This window comes from Abramis brama (genome assembly GCF_963993115.1).
Source record: "Abramis brama genome assembly, chromosome: 8".
NCBI lineage: Eukaryota > Metazoa > Chordata > Actinopteri > Cypriniformes > Leuciscidae > Abramis > Abramis brama.
The window spans coordinates 41,656,316-41,670,747 of NC_139970.1; the positions used below are offsets into that span (position 1 = coordinate 41,656,316).

Consider the following 14,432-nt stretch of genomic DNA (forward strand, 5'->3'; position numbering starts at 1 on the left):
ACCGACCACCGAGCCTCATTAGCCGGTTGAAACCGGTTAACCGATTAGTTTAAAATATGCTATGCTATTTGAAATAACAGCCGCGCCTGCAATTTCGCAATGCGGGTGTCGCGTTTTCAGGTGATACAGATGATGTGCTACTACTGTATTTAAGCACTGTATCACACACGTCTTTTAAATTCGAACACATTATTCTCTATGAGAGTACACACACCGGCGGCACTTTCGGCGTCTGTCCGCGGCGCCCAGCTCGGCTCAAGACCTTGTTCAAAATCCTGCCGCGCCACAGAGCACCATTTACATAGTTTTACATTAAATGTACATTTATTTGTCTCAAATCGTCGTTAATGTATACTGACTTCCCCCTGTGCTGCAATATACATTTAGTTTTACATTAATTTACAGAAATCAGCTGCTTGAATGAAAATGGATGATGTTATCGGATTTTCAGGTGATATTTTCAATTCATTCAGTTAACAGACGCTCTGAGGTAAAGTGTTCAGACTGCAGACTAAGAAACGATTGTATTTAATTGTACAGTACAATCATAACATAGTACAGACATAATCTTAATTTCATAATGTCCTTAAACATAACAATATTGCTGGCCATAAACTGAAAAAGTGCGCGTACGGTGTGCGATACCTCGAGTTGTCCTAGACGTGGCGCGGCGCGGCCGGTGTGCGACCCCCTTACAAGTTGCAACTTACATCTGTGTCATTCTTTTTGGTGAAATGGTCCCACACACTACTTTTCTTTGCACGCTTCATCGCGTCGTCTGCCCTGGCTCTAACCTGTGTTTTAGCCTGTAGCCTTTACTTTTCGCAAACCTTGTGAGCGCGCGAACCCAAACGCTGTGACCTCGCGCCAAATGTTTTTATTGGTTTATTAAGTACAAACAGGCGAGTTATGAAAAAAAATAAGAGTGTGAGGGATTTGTTCACTTCACACAAAAAGATCTTGGAATGAGATGGCTAACTGTAGTAGCGTTTAGTCCACTGTCTATAAGAGCCTAATTTAGAGATCAACTACCGACAACTTTGATCGGTTAACGTTGATACGGTCAACCATCGGTCAAACGGTCATCGGTTAACATCCCTAGAAGGGATGACTTTGCCATGGAAGGAGTAGAGGGGCTAAATATCAATTAGACATTCAACTGAAATTATCATAGTAACACAAATTGCTTTTACTTATTGATGTCACCATTGTTGAATATGAGTATGAATATGGGGGTGGAGGCATCAGGATAGGGATGTGATCCTTTTTGGTAGGGGCATGTTTGTTTTGGTGACTTCAAATATCAACAGCGTTTACCAGGAATCGCTCACTGCACCTTTAAAGGGACAGTTCACCCAAAATTATTTTACTCGTTCTCATGTCCATCTGAATTTGTGTTTTCCAAAATCATGAAAAAGTACAGTGTTTTTTATATAGTCACACTCCAAAAAAGTGATAAAAATTCCAAAATTCACCATAAAAGTGGTTCATACGTATGACTTTGCTCTGTTTTGAGAGTTTCCTCAGTGCTTGACTTAAATTTCAGTCTAGTTTTTGCAAAATGCTATCAAAATATAGTGCATAAATCATATAGACTACTTTTATCATGGAAGAAGGAAAATAATACATGGTCCAAGTGGCTCGGAGGTAAGGTCTTTTTTGGTTGAATTGTTTCGTTAAATGTGAGTCAAAGTGGAAATAATACTAATAGAAGTAAACAGAAGTGCTCAGTGACAGCATAGTATAAAGTAATATTCATCTAATAAGCCCGTAGCACTATTCCCAAAACTGTATTTGACATCTATGCCTCATATCCAGTACAAACAATGTATGCTATTATATGAGAGTTGAACTTTTACTCTCAAATTAAATTCTCTGGTGAAATTTCATTTGCATATTAATAACATAATGCAGATCATTTTTTAAAGCTGGCTTCTTGAATGACTTTCCTCCAATAAGTCATGTTACAGTACATGTTCATGTTTTCAGAAACTTGCAGTGTTCTACATATAAACTTTTTTTATTACATTTTCATAACACAGAAACAGGAACATAGGCTTTATTTTGAATCAGAACGGTACCTTCAGAATTCATGCTAAGATTGTTGCATATGCAAATACATATTATTGCATAATTTGGTTACACTTTATTTAGTAACACTTTATTTTACAGTTTACATATGTTACATGTAGTTACTATAGTAATAACTATAAATTATGCATAATTACATGTAACTAACCCTAAACCAAACCCTCATCCTAATCCTAACCCAATAGTAAGTACATGTAGTTACTTAATATCACTCAGTACTTAAATGTATAATTACAGTGTAACAAAGACACCTTAAAATAAAGTGTAACCCTTTATTTTAAGGTGTCAGTATTACAGTGTAATTATACATTTAAGTACTGAGTAATAATAATAATTAACTACATGTACTCACTATAGGGTTAGGATTAGGATGAGGGTTTGATTTAGGGTTAATTGCATGTTTTTATAGTTATTACTACAGAAATTACATGTAACAATGACATAGCATTGCGTTTCACTTAGTGTGTTCAAATGGGTCTCTAGACTGCAGACAAGACAGAAGTGGAAGATTAATGACTTTTTCTGGTAATTTTACCGTCAGGAAAATGTTTAGGCTACTAAAAACCAGCCTTTAGATTAGTTCCTCATTGGTGTTTTTTGGTCATGTGACACGTGAAATAAAATCATGTGCACTATCATGTAAAACAAAAGGAATGTGTTCTCACAATGAACTTTCTGTTAGTTTAATGCTGGAGCAGAAGTTGTGTAAAAGGCAGAATGGGAACAGTTTTCCGCTCCAGTCTTGAAACTCATCCAGTCAACTGTGTCACTGCTGCATACCAGAGATTCCCAACGCTTCCTCCTCCTTGTTACTTCCACAAAAGAGCGAGCGGGATAATCACAGTTGAACTGCGAGGGCACTTGAGCAGGAAGACCTCCACAGCACAGAACATCTGTGTCCATACAAAACAGGACGGAAGTGATGTCTTTACCACACAAGAACTCTTTTATAGTGCGGAGAATGAAGCCAGCAAAGCATTGACCTCAACAGATCCGCAGCCCGTTCAGAAATTCCCAAAGATTTTCAATGCGCCTCACATTTGGGTTCTGATTATGAAGTTTTTAAATGGATCCTTGTGACATTTACGTTTATATTTGAGAAATCAATCCAAAGGTACAGTTCTCACTGTACAAAGATTCTTTCAAACTTTCTGATATTTTGTCTAGTAGAATTTTTATTTTACCTAGTTCATATATTCCATCCCTTTTACTGAAGCATGTGTACAAAATAAATCATGCATGATAAACCACAACACTTTCACCACTATTATGACCAAAAATATCTTTATTGCATCCGTAAGAACCAAAAAAACACATATGTTGCACTATTTGTGTTCTCCTTTTTTGTTTTAGATTGTGCTAAATATTAAAAAGTCAAGTCACTTAATATCAGTCTTTGGCTTGATAGATATTATATTTAAATCTATATTTAAATTTTGCATATAAAAGCCATTTCCAATGGTATGACTTTATTTCACTAAATCAAGTCTTTTGCAACTTTTTTGCACTAACTTTATTAAAACCTATAATTGCGTTTACATGTTTCTCAGGACTGCAGAGAAAGACTCAAGTGCTTTTCCCGGGGATTATACCTTCAGGAAAGTGTTGTGAGTAAAAGCCAACCTTCATATTAGTCCCTCATTAAGGTGCTGTTTGGTTCTCGCTCGGCATGAGGAGTGGGAATTTATTGTCAAAATTTAAGTCACTTGCTTAAATGAGGTAGCGGGGCGGACATTTTGAATATTGCAAATTTATCCACCAATTACTAGGCAACCCATGCATTTCATGCATGCAAATATGACAGATATTTTACTGTAGAAATAAATAATTCCTTGTGATCCTCTTGAAATTGTTGTAGACGTTCAATGAAACGAGCATGATTCACCTGCACTGAATATCAGAGATAAAACGAAGTGCTTTTGGGTCTGTCGTACATCTGCACATATCAAGCTCTTACAAAAGGCTTCAGCACATAGAAACGTTCAGCACTCGCCCTTCGGCCTCTTGTGCCGCATTCACTTCCTTTAGATTCTCAAAGCGTCCTCTTCGACAGCTTTGCTCCTAGGTCAGAGCTTCCGGCCCCTGTGGACCCACTTTATGCTGACAACTGCTTTCTGAAGTAGAGGAGACTGCACTGCAGATATGGATCACAGCGCTGCCAGATACTCATCCTAGTACTGACGAACATGAGCAGTGTAGCATTTGAGCTGAGGAGATTCAGAGATCCTGTACACTACTAGTGAGTTGGAGGGAGAAATCAATGCATTGATGCATCTCCTGCATATTTGAAAAGCATATGCAAAACCAGACTTATTCTATTGGTGAATCAGAAGCAGACATGTTTTATATTTTACATGTTTTTGCAATCTTTACGAAATGTGAGCATGAGCCATCTTAACTTAACAAAGATTTGCACCCATGCACTGTTGCCGAAATTTTTCCCCAAAAAAATTCCCAACATCTCTGTAAACACGCTTCCTTTAGGTCCCGTTTTATCAGAGCTACGACATTGCTTTCCTGTTTTGCATTTGTTGCAGCTTGTGTTTTATGTTTGCTCTTGGAGATTAGACTTGGAGTTACTCTTTGTTAAGGCTGTAAAAGCAAGCTAGTACCTTCTCTTTTGGACAGCATTAATTAATAGTGATTACTGAAACGAATGAATGAAAAAATTAATGATTTACTGAAATTAAAGGGTTAGTTGTTCACCCAAAAATTTGAATTATGCCATAATTTACTCACCCTCAAGCCATCCTAGGTGTATGTGACTTTCATCTTTCAGCCAAACACAATGAATAGTAATGAATAGTTTTCGAAGCCCAAAAAAGCACATCAATACATCATAAAAGTAATCCATACGACTCCAGGGGGTTAATAAAGGCCTTTTTGTAATAAAAATATCCATATTTATAACTTCTGAAGCGAAACGATGCATTTTTGTAAGAAAAATATCTTATCAATGATGTCGGCCTTAAAATTATTTTCTTTTTTCCCGGCCAAATGCATCTCTACAAATGTTAACAGGCCTAGACTGGAAACATTTTTACATTTCAAAACTAAGATTGCATTAAGAAAACCACATAATGGATATAAACATGGTAAAAATGTGTTCAAAGTAGCTGAGAGTACAACACTTCAAAATCAAAATAGACTAATATTTTGTTTAAAAGTTTCAATAGCATTAAAATATCCGCATACAGGTTTGAAACGACATGAGGGTGACTAAATAATGAAATTATTTTCATTTAAGGAGGGTGTATTCATGTAAAACACTGCATAAGCAAACCAAAATTACAGGTTGTTTAACTTCCTCCTCAGTCTTTATAATGAGTGTGACGAAGGTTTGGGCGGCTCTTTGACAGTCTTGTTCATCTCATAACTTATAATAGGGTGACCAGACGTCTCGGTTTACTTCACAAGGTGTGTCCCAAAGTCTCAACAATTCACTAACAAACGTAAATGTGTGCCTGGTTTATCAGTTGGACTCATTGGGAGTGAAATCGTGTTTCTGGAATCGTTTCTCAAAAAAGGAAAGCAGAGGAAGCATTTTAACATCAAATAATTACACATCTCAGCAGTTTTGCATTGTTTTGCGTTTAATTCTGTTAAAAATTTGGGGAAATGCTAGTCAGTAGTCAAGCTTTATTTCTATAGCACCTTTTACAATACAGATTGTTTCAAAGCAGCTTTACAGTGAAAATAATGCAACAAAGTTTGTTTCTAGAAGAAAATAGCGTCACAGTCCAGCTTAAGTAAGTTCAGTGATGCTCATACGTTTGCTGGATTAGTTGTTGTGCTTTATATACAGTATACAGTATACTTTATATACAGTGCTTTATATACAATATACAGTACTTCTCCTGCCTAGGCTATTTATTTCTCACCGTTTACTTTTCGCTTCCCTGCTTTCTTTCTGTGACCTTGTTCCACTCTGACTTTAGCTTTGTTTTATGTCCCCCCCACCAGCCCCCCGTTGGCCCCGCCTCCCATCCGATGGCTCCGCCCAGTCCCGGGACCAACAGCAGCACCAATCACAGCAGCAGCAGCAGCAGCACGGCCGGCTGGGAGCAGCTCAGTAAAACTAACCTCTACATTCGTGGGTTACCGCCAAACACCACTGACCACGACCTGGTCAAGCTCTGTCAGCCGTGAGTACCACCCGAACTTTCATTTCTGGAGAAAACGCAGACAAATATCTGCACTGTAATGGTTAAAGGATTATTAATCACGATTATTGTCATTTTAGAAATTGATTGCACTTAAAGGGATAGTTCACCCAAAAATGAAAATTATTTTACTCACCCTCAAGCCATCCTAAGGTGTACATGACATTCTTCTTTCAGACAAAATTAATCATCAAGCTAATCCAAGCTTTATAATGGGAGTCAATGGCTGGTGAAAATTTGAAGCCCAAAAAAGTGCATCCATCCATTATAAAAGTACTCCACACTGCTCCGGGGGGTTAATAAATGCCTTCTGACGCGAAGCCATGTGTTTTTGTAAGAAAAATACCAATATTTATAACTTTATAATCTAAAATAACTAGCTTCCGCCAGACGACTATTTCACCAGCCATTCACTCCCATTATAAAGCTTGGATTAGCCAGGACATTTTTTAATATAACAAATGTGTCATACACACCTAGGATGGCTTCAGGGTAAATCATGAGTAAATCATGGGCTAATTTTCATTTTTGGGTGAACTATCCCTTTAAGCACAAATCAGCGTCAACTCGCATGGTTTATTTTACCTCATATAGTTTCATGTAATACTTGCCTCATAAATTAACACTTTTTTAACTCTTTACCAGTGGTCAAATATCACCTGATTATGCTTAATTAATCGAGAGAACTAGAAATCGTGATCACGATTAAAGTGCAACCCAAATCAGGATATTATTTTTAAGCTACTGTTATCATACAGCCCTCGCTTAAGAGTGCCAAAAGACTTAATGATTTAGGAAACCGCTTTGAGAGGTGTTTTATTTGCTGTAGTAGAAGATAAGATGAACAGTGTGGCCTCCAGCGCCCCAGTTTATCCGTATGTGTCTCATTAAGCCCAGTTTCGCTGCGAGACGGCAGCTTCTCCAAATGAAGATCGATTACTGTGGCCGTTGAATACACAATCCAATCGCTGCTTTACAGGGTCATATTTGTAGTCCATTCCCAGTTCTTTTTGAAACAATGTGCAGTTATTGCTTGATAAGTGCTTCAATGTGGCCGAATGGCTCTGAGGTCAGTCTATTGATCAGAGATTGTCCGAGGCAGATTATTGAGAGACGTACAGCTGAAATGTTTTGCCTGAGATCTGAGGACTGTTTCACACTCGATGCAAGTCAGCAGCATCTTTGGCATGATGTCGATTATCACAAAAAAATTATTTTAACTTATTTTTGTGGGTGTTTTTTTTAAATAAAAAGGCAAAATTTTTGGTTACAGTGAGAGCCTATGGAGCAACATTTCTAGTGATGCACCGAAATGAAAATTCTGGGCCGAAACCGAAACCGAAAATTTAGGATGCTCTTGGCCGAAAACCGAAACTGAAGCCGAAAATGGCTTCTTTTAAAAACGTATATATACTGCTTGAATTTAATGGATCTGAAATGAAAAATCACAATATAATAATCAAATTTTATTAACAGTTACATAACAAAACATAAAATATTTTTAACAATAAATATAAATAATAATACCAAATAATATTATTCTTCAAGTTTTATGTTCCGTCAAATAAAATAGTTTTTTAAAAGTTGTGCAAAAAATCCACAATTTTGGAGATTTTTGCAGAACAAATGTTACATATTGCAACTTTGGTGTCCTCTCGTATAGGGCTGTCACTTTTGTGAAAAATAAATCCTGTTAGATTTTTGAGACATAGGCTAAGTGTTCATTGAATCGTTAGTAAATTGCCTATATTTGGTGTTGATCCGTTTTCAACGCCAAATATAGGCAAATCCACGGACAACTAAACAGGCATTAGGACGACCGTAAAGAGGGCGCACAAGTCAGCAATGTGGACTGCCATAACATCAATGAAAAGCATTACTGAAGGCTACATATTATGCACTATATTATGCAGAAATAGGCTATGTGTGTGTGTGTGTGTGTGTGTGTGTGTCAGAACCTGCAGTTGCTGTGTGACGCGCGTTCGCTGCGAGCGTATACTGTAGTGACGAGCTGGACGCGCTCCGAGAGAAGGCCGTTAAAATCGATTCCCTATTTTCGTTTTTGAAACTTGTGTTGGTTGGTCCGATCGATTGTGCAGTAAGTGACAGCCCTTTGACATGCTTAATCTTTGATAGGCAGACGCGTGATAACAGCTCGACCGTGAGTGAAACCTAAGCGCTTGCGCACGGATGGGAAGGGCGGGTGACATTCATTTTCGGTTAAACGTTTTCGGCTGTTTTTTTTTTTATTTCGGCCCGAAACCGATAATGCCATTTCGGCCGAAAATTTTCGGCGGCTGAAATTTCGGTGCACCCCTAAACATTTCCATTGTAAAAGCAGAATTGTGGAGCTTGTGTTTGTTATTAAAGCACTTATGTGAATGATTTCTGTATATTACTTGACAATTAAATCATCTTTATGAAGTGGGACTATGTTTACAATACTGATTATTGATAAGTAAATGATTCGCTAACACTAGCATAAAGTCTTATATCTTCTTTTGAAACTGTGTATTATTTTCTAAGGATGCACAATGTATCAGAATCATATTGATTATCGGCTAATATTCAAGAATAGTTTTAAAAATTCTACGTATATTGGTTCATTTCGCCTGTTTTTACATGTAGATCACATTTGCAATCATCTAATGTTCACTTAAGTTTCTGAAAACGATACAATTATCGTCTGTGCAAACCACAAAAACGTGAATTTGTGAAAATGGTGATGTCATGCGTATGCGTATTTCACGTTCAGTCTAATATGCATATAGTGTTTCTTTACAAAGTGACATCGCCAACTACTGGCCGAGAAGTATAACGCAGCGTTTTTAGTCGTTTTCGTGGATCCGTCTGAACGGGGATCGTTTTGACAACATTGTGGTCTGTACATGAAAAATGTTGTTTTAGTAATTGAAAAACGTAATAATTTAATAAAACTGTTAAATGTAATTTCTATCAAATCTTAAAAAATTTAACATTTGTGATTCATGGATTCACTTGTAGCATTTAAAACAATTGATTTTCAGTGTTTTATTTACATTTATTTATAACTTTATACAATTATTGGCCATAAAATTTAAATAATTATCCTCTCATTTTTATTGGCCAGAATTTGAATATTTGTGCATATCTAGTATTTTTGAATTTCTATTTCTTGTGTTTTAATGGTTTTTTTTTTTATAAACTGAGGAATTATGCAACACATAATGATGCCTGTCGATTAATGATTTATTCAACGGTGTTGGATAAAGAAAGAGTCATGGCTCTGCTCTGTGGTCTTAGTATTGTAATCTCACACAGCCTGGCACTGCGGCTCAATGAACTCTCATATTTCGGTCACTCTGTGTCAAGGGCTGGAGGGTGACTTTCCCCTCTAAGAGGTCTGGGATGAATGCCATCAATAAAAGATGAGGCATATGCTGTGTCGCTTTGAGTCTATTGGATAATTTGATGTGATTTTAGAGCAGAATCACAGGACCAGTCCTCAGAGGACTCCTGTGAGTGAAGGCGCTAAGAAGATTGACAGATAGACCATACTGCATTGCTGCGGAGAGAAAGGACACTTAGGAACAGAACGATCCAGTGTTGTCGGTGTGTCTAAGTTAGGGTGAGTGGTATGAGCAATTATATATCAGCTAGTCATTTTTGCTGAACATTCGATGCAAAAATACGTTAAATAACCTTGTTTGTGAAGACTTTTTGAAGGATATACAATTGAATTAAATCATTTTATTTTCATTTTCATTTGAGTTTTGATTGGATTTGAAGTTGGGCCAGAAATTGACATGGGATTGGGGCAAAAATGCAAACAAAAAGGCCAACAAATTCAAGATAATGGGACAAAAATGCCAACTTTGCAGTGTATAGATGGCTATTGTTGGTGGTAATAACATTTTGTTGGTAACAATCTTAAAGTAATTGGTTCAATTTAAGTATTTGGCATAGAAAGAAACATAGACACATTTAATAAGCTAATGCCCTTACACAAGAAGAAAAAATGCCCTTAATTCTAGGTGGCAAATATTGCACATTATCAGTAAAATTTATTTCACATTATGAAACATTTGAGTTGAAAAAAATGAATGCTTAAAGCTACAAAAGTCATATTAAAGAACATAGTTCAGGGTTTAAACTCATATGTTTTGAACTCAAAATGTTTTGAAGCACATCATTTGGCTTCTTTATTAATGCGGCACGTTGAATATCTGACCTTTTGATTTATTTTATTTATTTATCCCGCTGTGAAATGTTGCAGTACTCCGTGTTTGTTCTTAGCTGTCACACGTGAATCAGTCCTGTCCACTGATCGTAGTGTAAAGGGTGTAGAAAGGTATACTGTTTGCTCAGACCCCAAGAACAAGCGCAACATCTTTAGCGGTGTATAGTTTCAAAGGACCACAAGGTTTGTTTTGGTGCATCGCTAGCAGAAGCCGAGCACAGAATGATCCTGTTACTGAATCTCGGATGGAGACTGGATGAAAGACCACTGATGTGACTTTGAAGTCTCATTTTCCTCCTCTGAGCCCTTCATCAAACTTCCTCCCACTCTATACACACACACACACACACACACACACACACACACACACACACACATCAACAAACATCGACTTTCTAATACATTGCCCTTTGTGTTTGCTAATTAGAAGATCTCATTACTCAGGAACAGAATCAGGACTCAACAATATAACCTTTTTTCTTTTTTTTCCCCCTTTTTTGACCAGATATTTGCACTGGCCAGCAATTTTAATTGTATGTATCAAAAAGAAACATATGTATGTATGTATGTGTGTGTGTATATATATATATATATATATATATATATATATATATACGCCTAAAAAGTATGTATCTATAGTATGTATATATATATATATGTATGTATGTATGTATGTGTATATATGTATGTATGTGTGTGTATATATATATATATATACGCCTAAAAAGTCATGGAAAATAAATAAATATTAAAATATTATATAAAATATTATAAAAATTATTAGATTTTTTTTCTCCTACCTAAAACTATTGTTGTGAATATTGATATATATCAGATTATTTTTTATTTATTAAGGTATTTTTTTAACTTATTTTAATATTTTATGCAATAGTTACCTTTTACATGCATTCATGTACTTGTGCACACTGTTTCGGCCTTATTTATGGTTACACTGTATTTTACGGTGTACTTGTTACAGTGTAATTATACATTTACATACTGAGTAATATCAGTTAACAACATGTATATACTATAGGGTAGGGTTGGGAATAGGGTTAGGGTTAGTTGCTTGTAATTATGCTTAATTTACTAAGTAAGTTCATGTATAAGGACCTCTTTTTTACCCTAAGAAGTCTAAACTCCTTCACATCACATTGTAGTCGTTCTTTGGAATAATTAGTACCTGATGTGTCCTGGTCCTGCATCTCAAGCGTCTCAAGACACTTTATAGGGTTAGTACAGAGTCCAATGTCACTTTGTTTCTTTAAGAAATCAGCTTTTTTATATATGCATCACCTCAAATAACTTTTCAACTGTGATGTTCACAGGTTTGTCCTCAGAGGAATTGGAGCGCCGTCTTTAATTAGAAAGCCTCTGCAGTGTAAAGAGAGCACATTCATCTATGGGCGTGATTGAGGCTCTGGATTAGTGTTGGGCTTTTCACTGGAGGGTCAGTGGTGTGATCGTCTAACCCTTTACTGTATTTAGCTTAATCTCATCCTGATGGCTAAAGAGATTTGTCCTTTGACCTTTCTGATGTAACCTTTTCCAGGGCACATCCCTGGGAAATATGTGAGGTCAGAGGTATCAGTGTCTTTTCTTTGGCTGCTTTCTTGACTGCCGATATGATTCTGTTAGGGCTGCGATATAGTTATATTTGTCTCAATATTTTTCAGCCGTTTGATGCTATTCAGTATCTCGATATTGATATATTTGCTCTGAAACTGTATTCAATTAAGATTATTTATTTATTCGTTTGTAGCCAAATATATTTAAAATCTTTAACGCTTATGAATGTCGAATAAAAATGTTGTCCATCATGATCAATAAGTCATGACAACATATGTTTTTACATTACTTCAACTCATCAAAATAAGTTTATATAGCCTTTTTTTTATATTTTTTTTTTATGAGATTCAACTTTTTTGAAGTCACTTTAATGTCATTTAAGTTGAAATGACTTACACAGCTAAGTTGATTGTAGTTTGTGTGTGTGGGTGTGGGTGTAGATTTTGGTTTCAACACCTCATGCTGAAATTGAGATTCAAAAATGCATCTCTTTACACATCATGCAATATATGCTAAATTTAGATACTTTGGCAGCCTAAAGATTGCCACCGTAAAACACACAGTGTGATTATGATCTGTTACTGGAATCAGTCCAGTTTGCTTTGTGTTGATTATCCTGAGAATCTTATCTTATCCTGATATCATCTTCATTACCATACTAGTCTACAACCTAAGTACATAGATGTTTGTTTATTTTTTAAAAGCATGCTATGGTGTAAAATAAATAACTTTTCAGTTTCATTCTCTTTTGTATGATGTTGAAGATAGAAGAAATGCATGAGAACTGTGCTTGCGAATTGTTGCTGAGAGGATTTTACTCTCCAAAACCCCCCCCAAAAAAAACACTTAACGTAAGCGCCTGTAAGTCACATTTGAATGCAAATCAGAGTATTGCTTTCAGGACCCTTTCACCTTTGCATATATCCAGACTAGAATAGATTAAAGAGCCTGTCCTTAAAGGGATACTTCACCGATTAGCATTAAGCTTTGTATCAGTAGAAACCCGGTGGTATTTTCGAGTGACCGTGCTTCCCTCCCTCATGTCCCCCTGAGACGAGAGATTTCTGTATTGTGTGTCTGGAAAAAAACCTCAGATGACGCAAAAATCATCATTTAGCTCATCAGAGGCTTTTTTGTCCAGAGGCGAGAGACTCCAGCCAGTAGGAGGAGCTCGTTCCGCATGTCTTCAACCCGCCCATAGGGGGATCTCACGATAAAACGCCGTCTTTTCAGTTTCCAGTCGACTAGTAGCCTAGCTGTATCATTTCTTCCGATACTGCCCTCTGTAACCGGTAGGCGTGGCTTGGGAGTGTCCTCGTAGTGCAGCGAAGCAAGTGCATTCTGGGAGTTGTTGTCTTTCATCCACATGAGCCAAAAATACATTTTCTGGCTTTTCTCAGTCTAGAAGGCACCAACTTCTAAAATAATTTCACATTTCTACTACATAAATGACCCAATTTAAATACACATTCATCTTTCCAGCGGTGAAATATCCCTTTAAGGAAACGCTGTCTAGTTGGAAATGAACCAAAACCATTGCAGTTCTCCAAGGGAGGGAACATTCCTCAAACATTCTTCAAGGGTTGTGCGTTCTTATGTCGGGTCACTTAGCACTGCATCCGACCCGGAAAGTGACTAAATAAAAGCTATTTCTTCCTTGTTCCTCTGAGTTTTTGACTTAACCAGGTGCCATGAGTGGCATGAGTTTCCATTTCTGCAACGTCATGAAATCCGATCATTGGCCGATATCTGTTATATTATTTGTTTTAATAGTTCAAAAAGTACATTAAATGTTCAAATTTCTATTTTTTTTTTATTTTTTTTTAAAGAAATGTTGAAAGGTTTAATAAATGCAACACGTTCCCAAAGTCATGTGAAATAATCGTGTTACATAATCGTGATTTCAATACTGACCAAAATAATCGTGATTATGATTTTATGAAAAAAATCCACACCAGCTAGTTGTGAGTGAGTGAGTGAGTGAGTGAGTGAGTGAGTGAGTGAGTGAGTGAGTGAGTGAGTGAGTGAGTGAGTGAGTGAGTGAGTGAGTGAGTGAGTGAGTGAGTGAGAGAGAGAGAGAGAGAGAGAGAGAGAGAGAGAGAGAGAGAATAGTCTAAAAATGTATGTATTTACAAAACGTGATTAAATAAAGTCCATAAGCTCATCCACAAGTTAACAAAAATGTTTATAAATTTGCAAACAGCAATTCACAAACTCATAACTCACAAATTCATATTGACATATGATACAATCAAATTTACTTTTACGAAATAAGACGCACACTTATTCATGAATACTAGCCTGGGTGCCAGCCCGAACCCCGCCCACAACATTTTTTGGTCGGGAAGTTCGGTCTGGACTCGATCCGTTGAGGAGTAATTATGCTCGGC

General features: G+C 36.7%; 1 protein-coding gene across 3 annotated transcripts in view; it reads left to right on the forward strand.

Moving 5' to 3' along the window:
* The window catches only part of rbms1b (RNA binding motif, single stranded interacting protein 1b), a 76,952-nt gene that overhangs the window by 21,516 nt on the left and 41,004 nt on the right, over positions 1–14,432 (forward strand). For all 3 annotated transcript variants that reach the window (XM_084121592.1, XM_084121593.1, XM_084121594.1), the window contains exon 2: positions 6,055–6,236. In XM_084121592.1, coding sequence (XP_083977718.1) covers positions 6,055–6,236 — 182 coding nt within the window. The remainder of the gene's footprint in view (positions 1–6,054; positions 6,237–14,432) is intronic.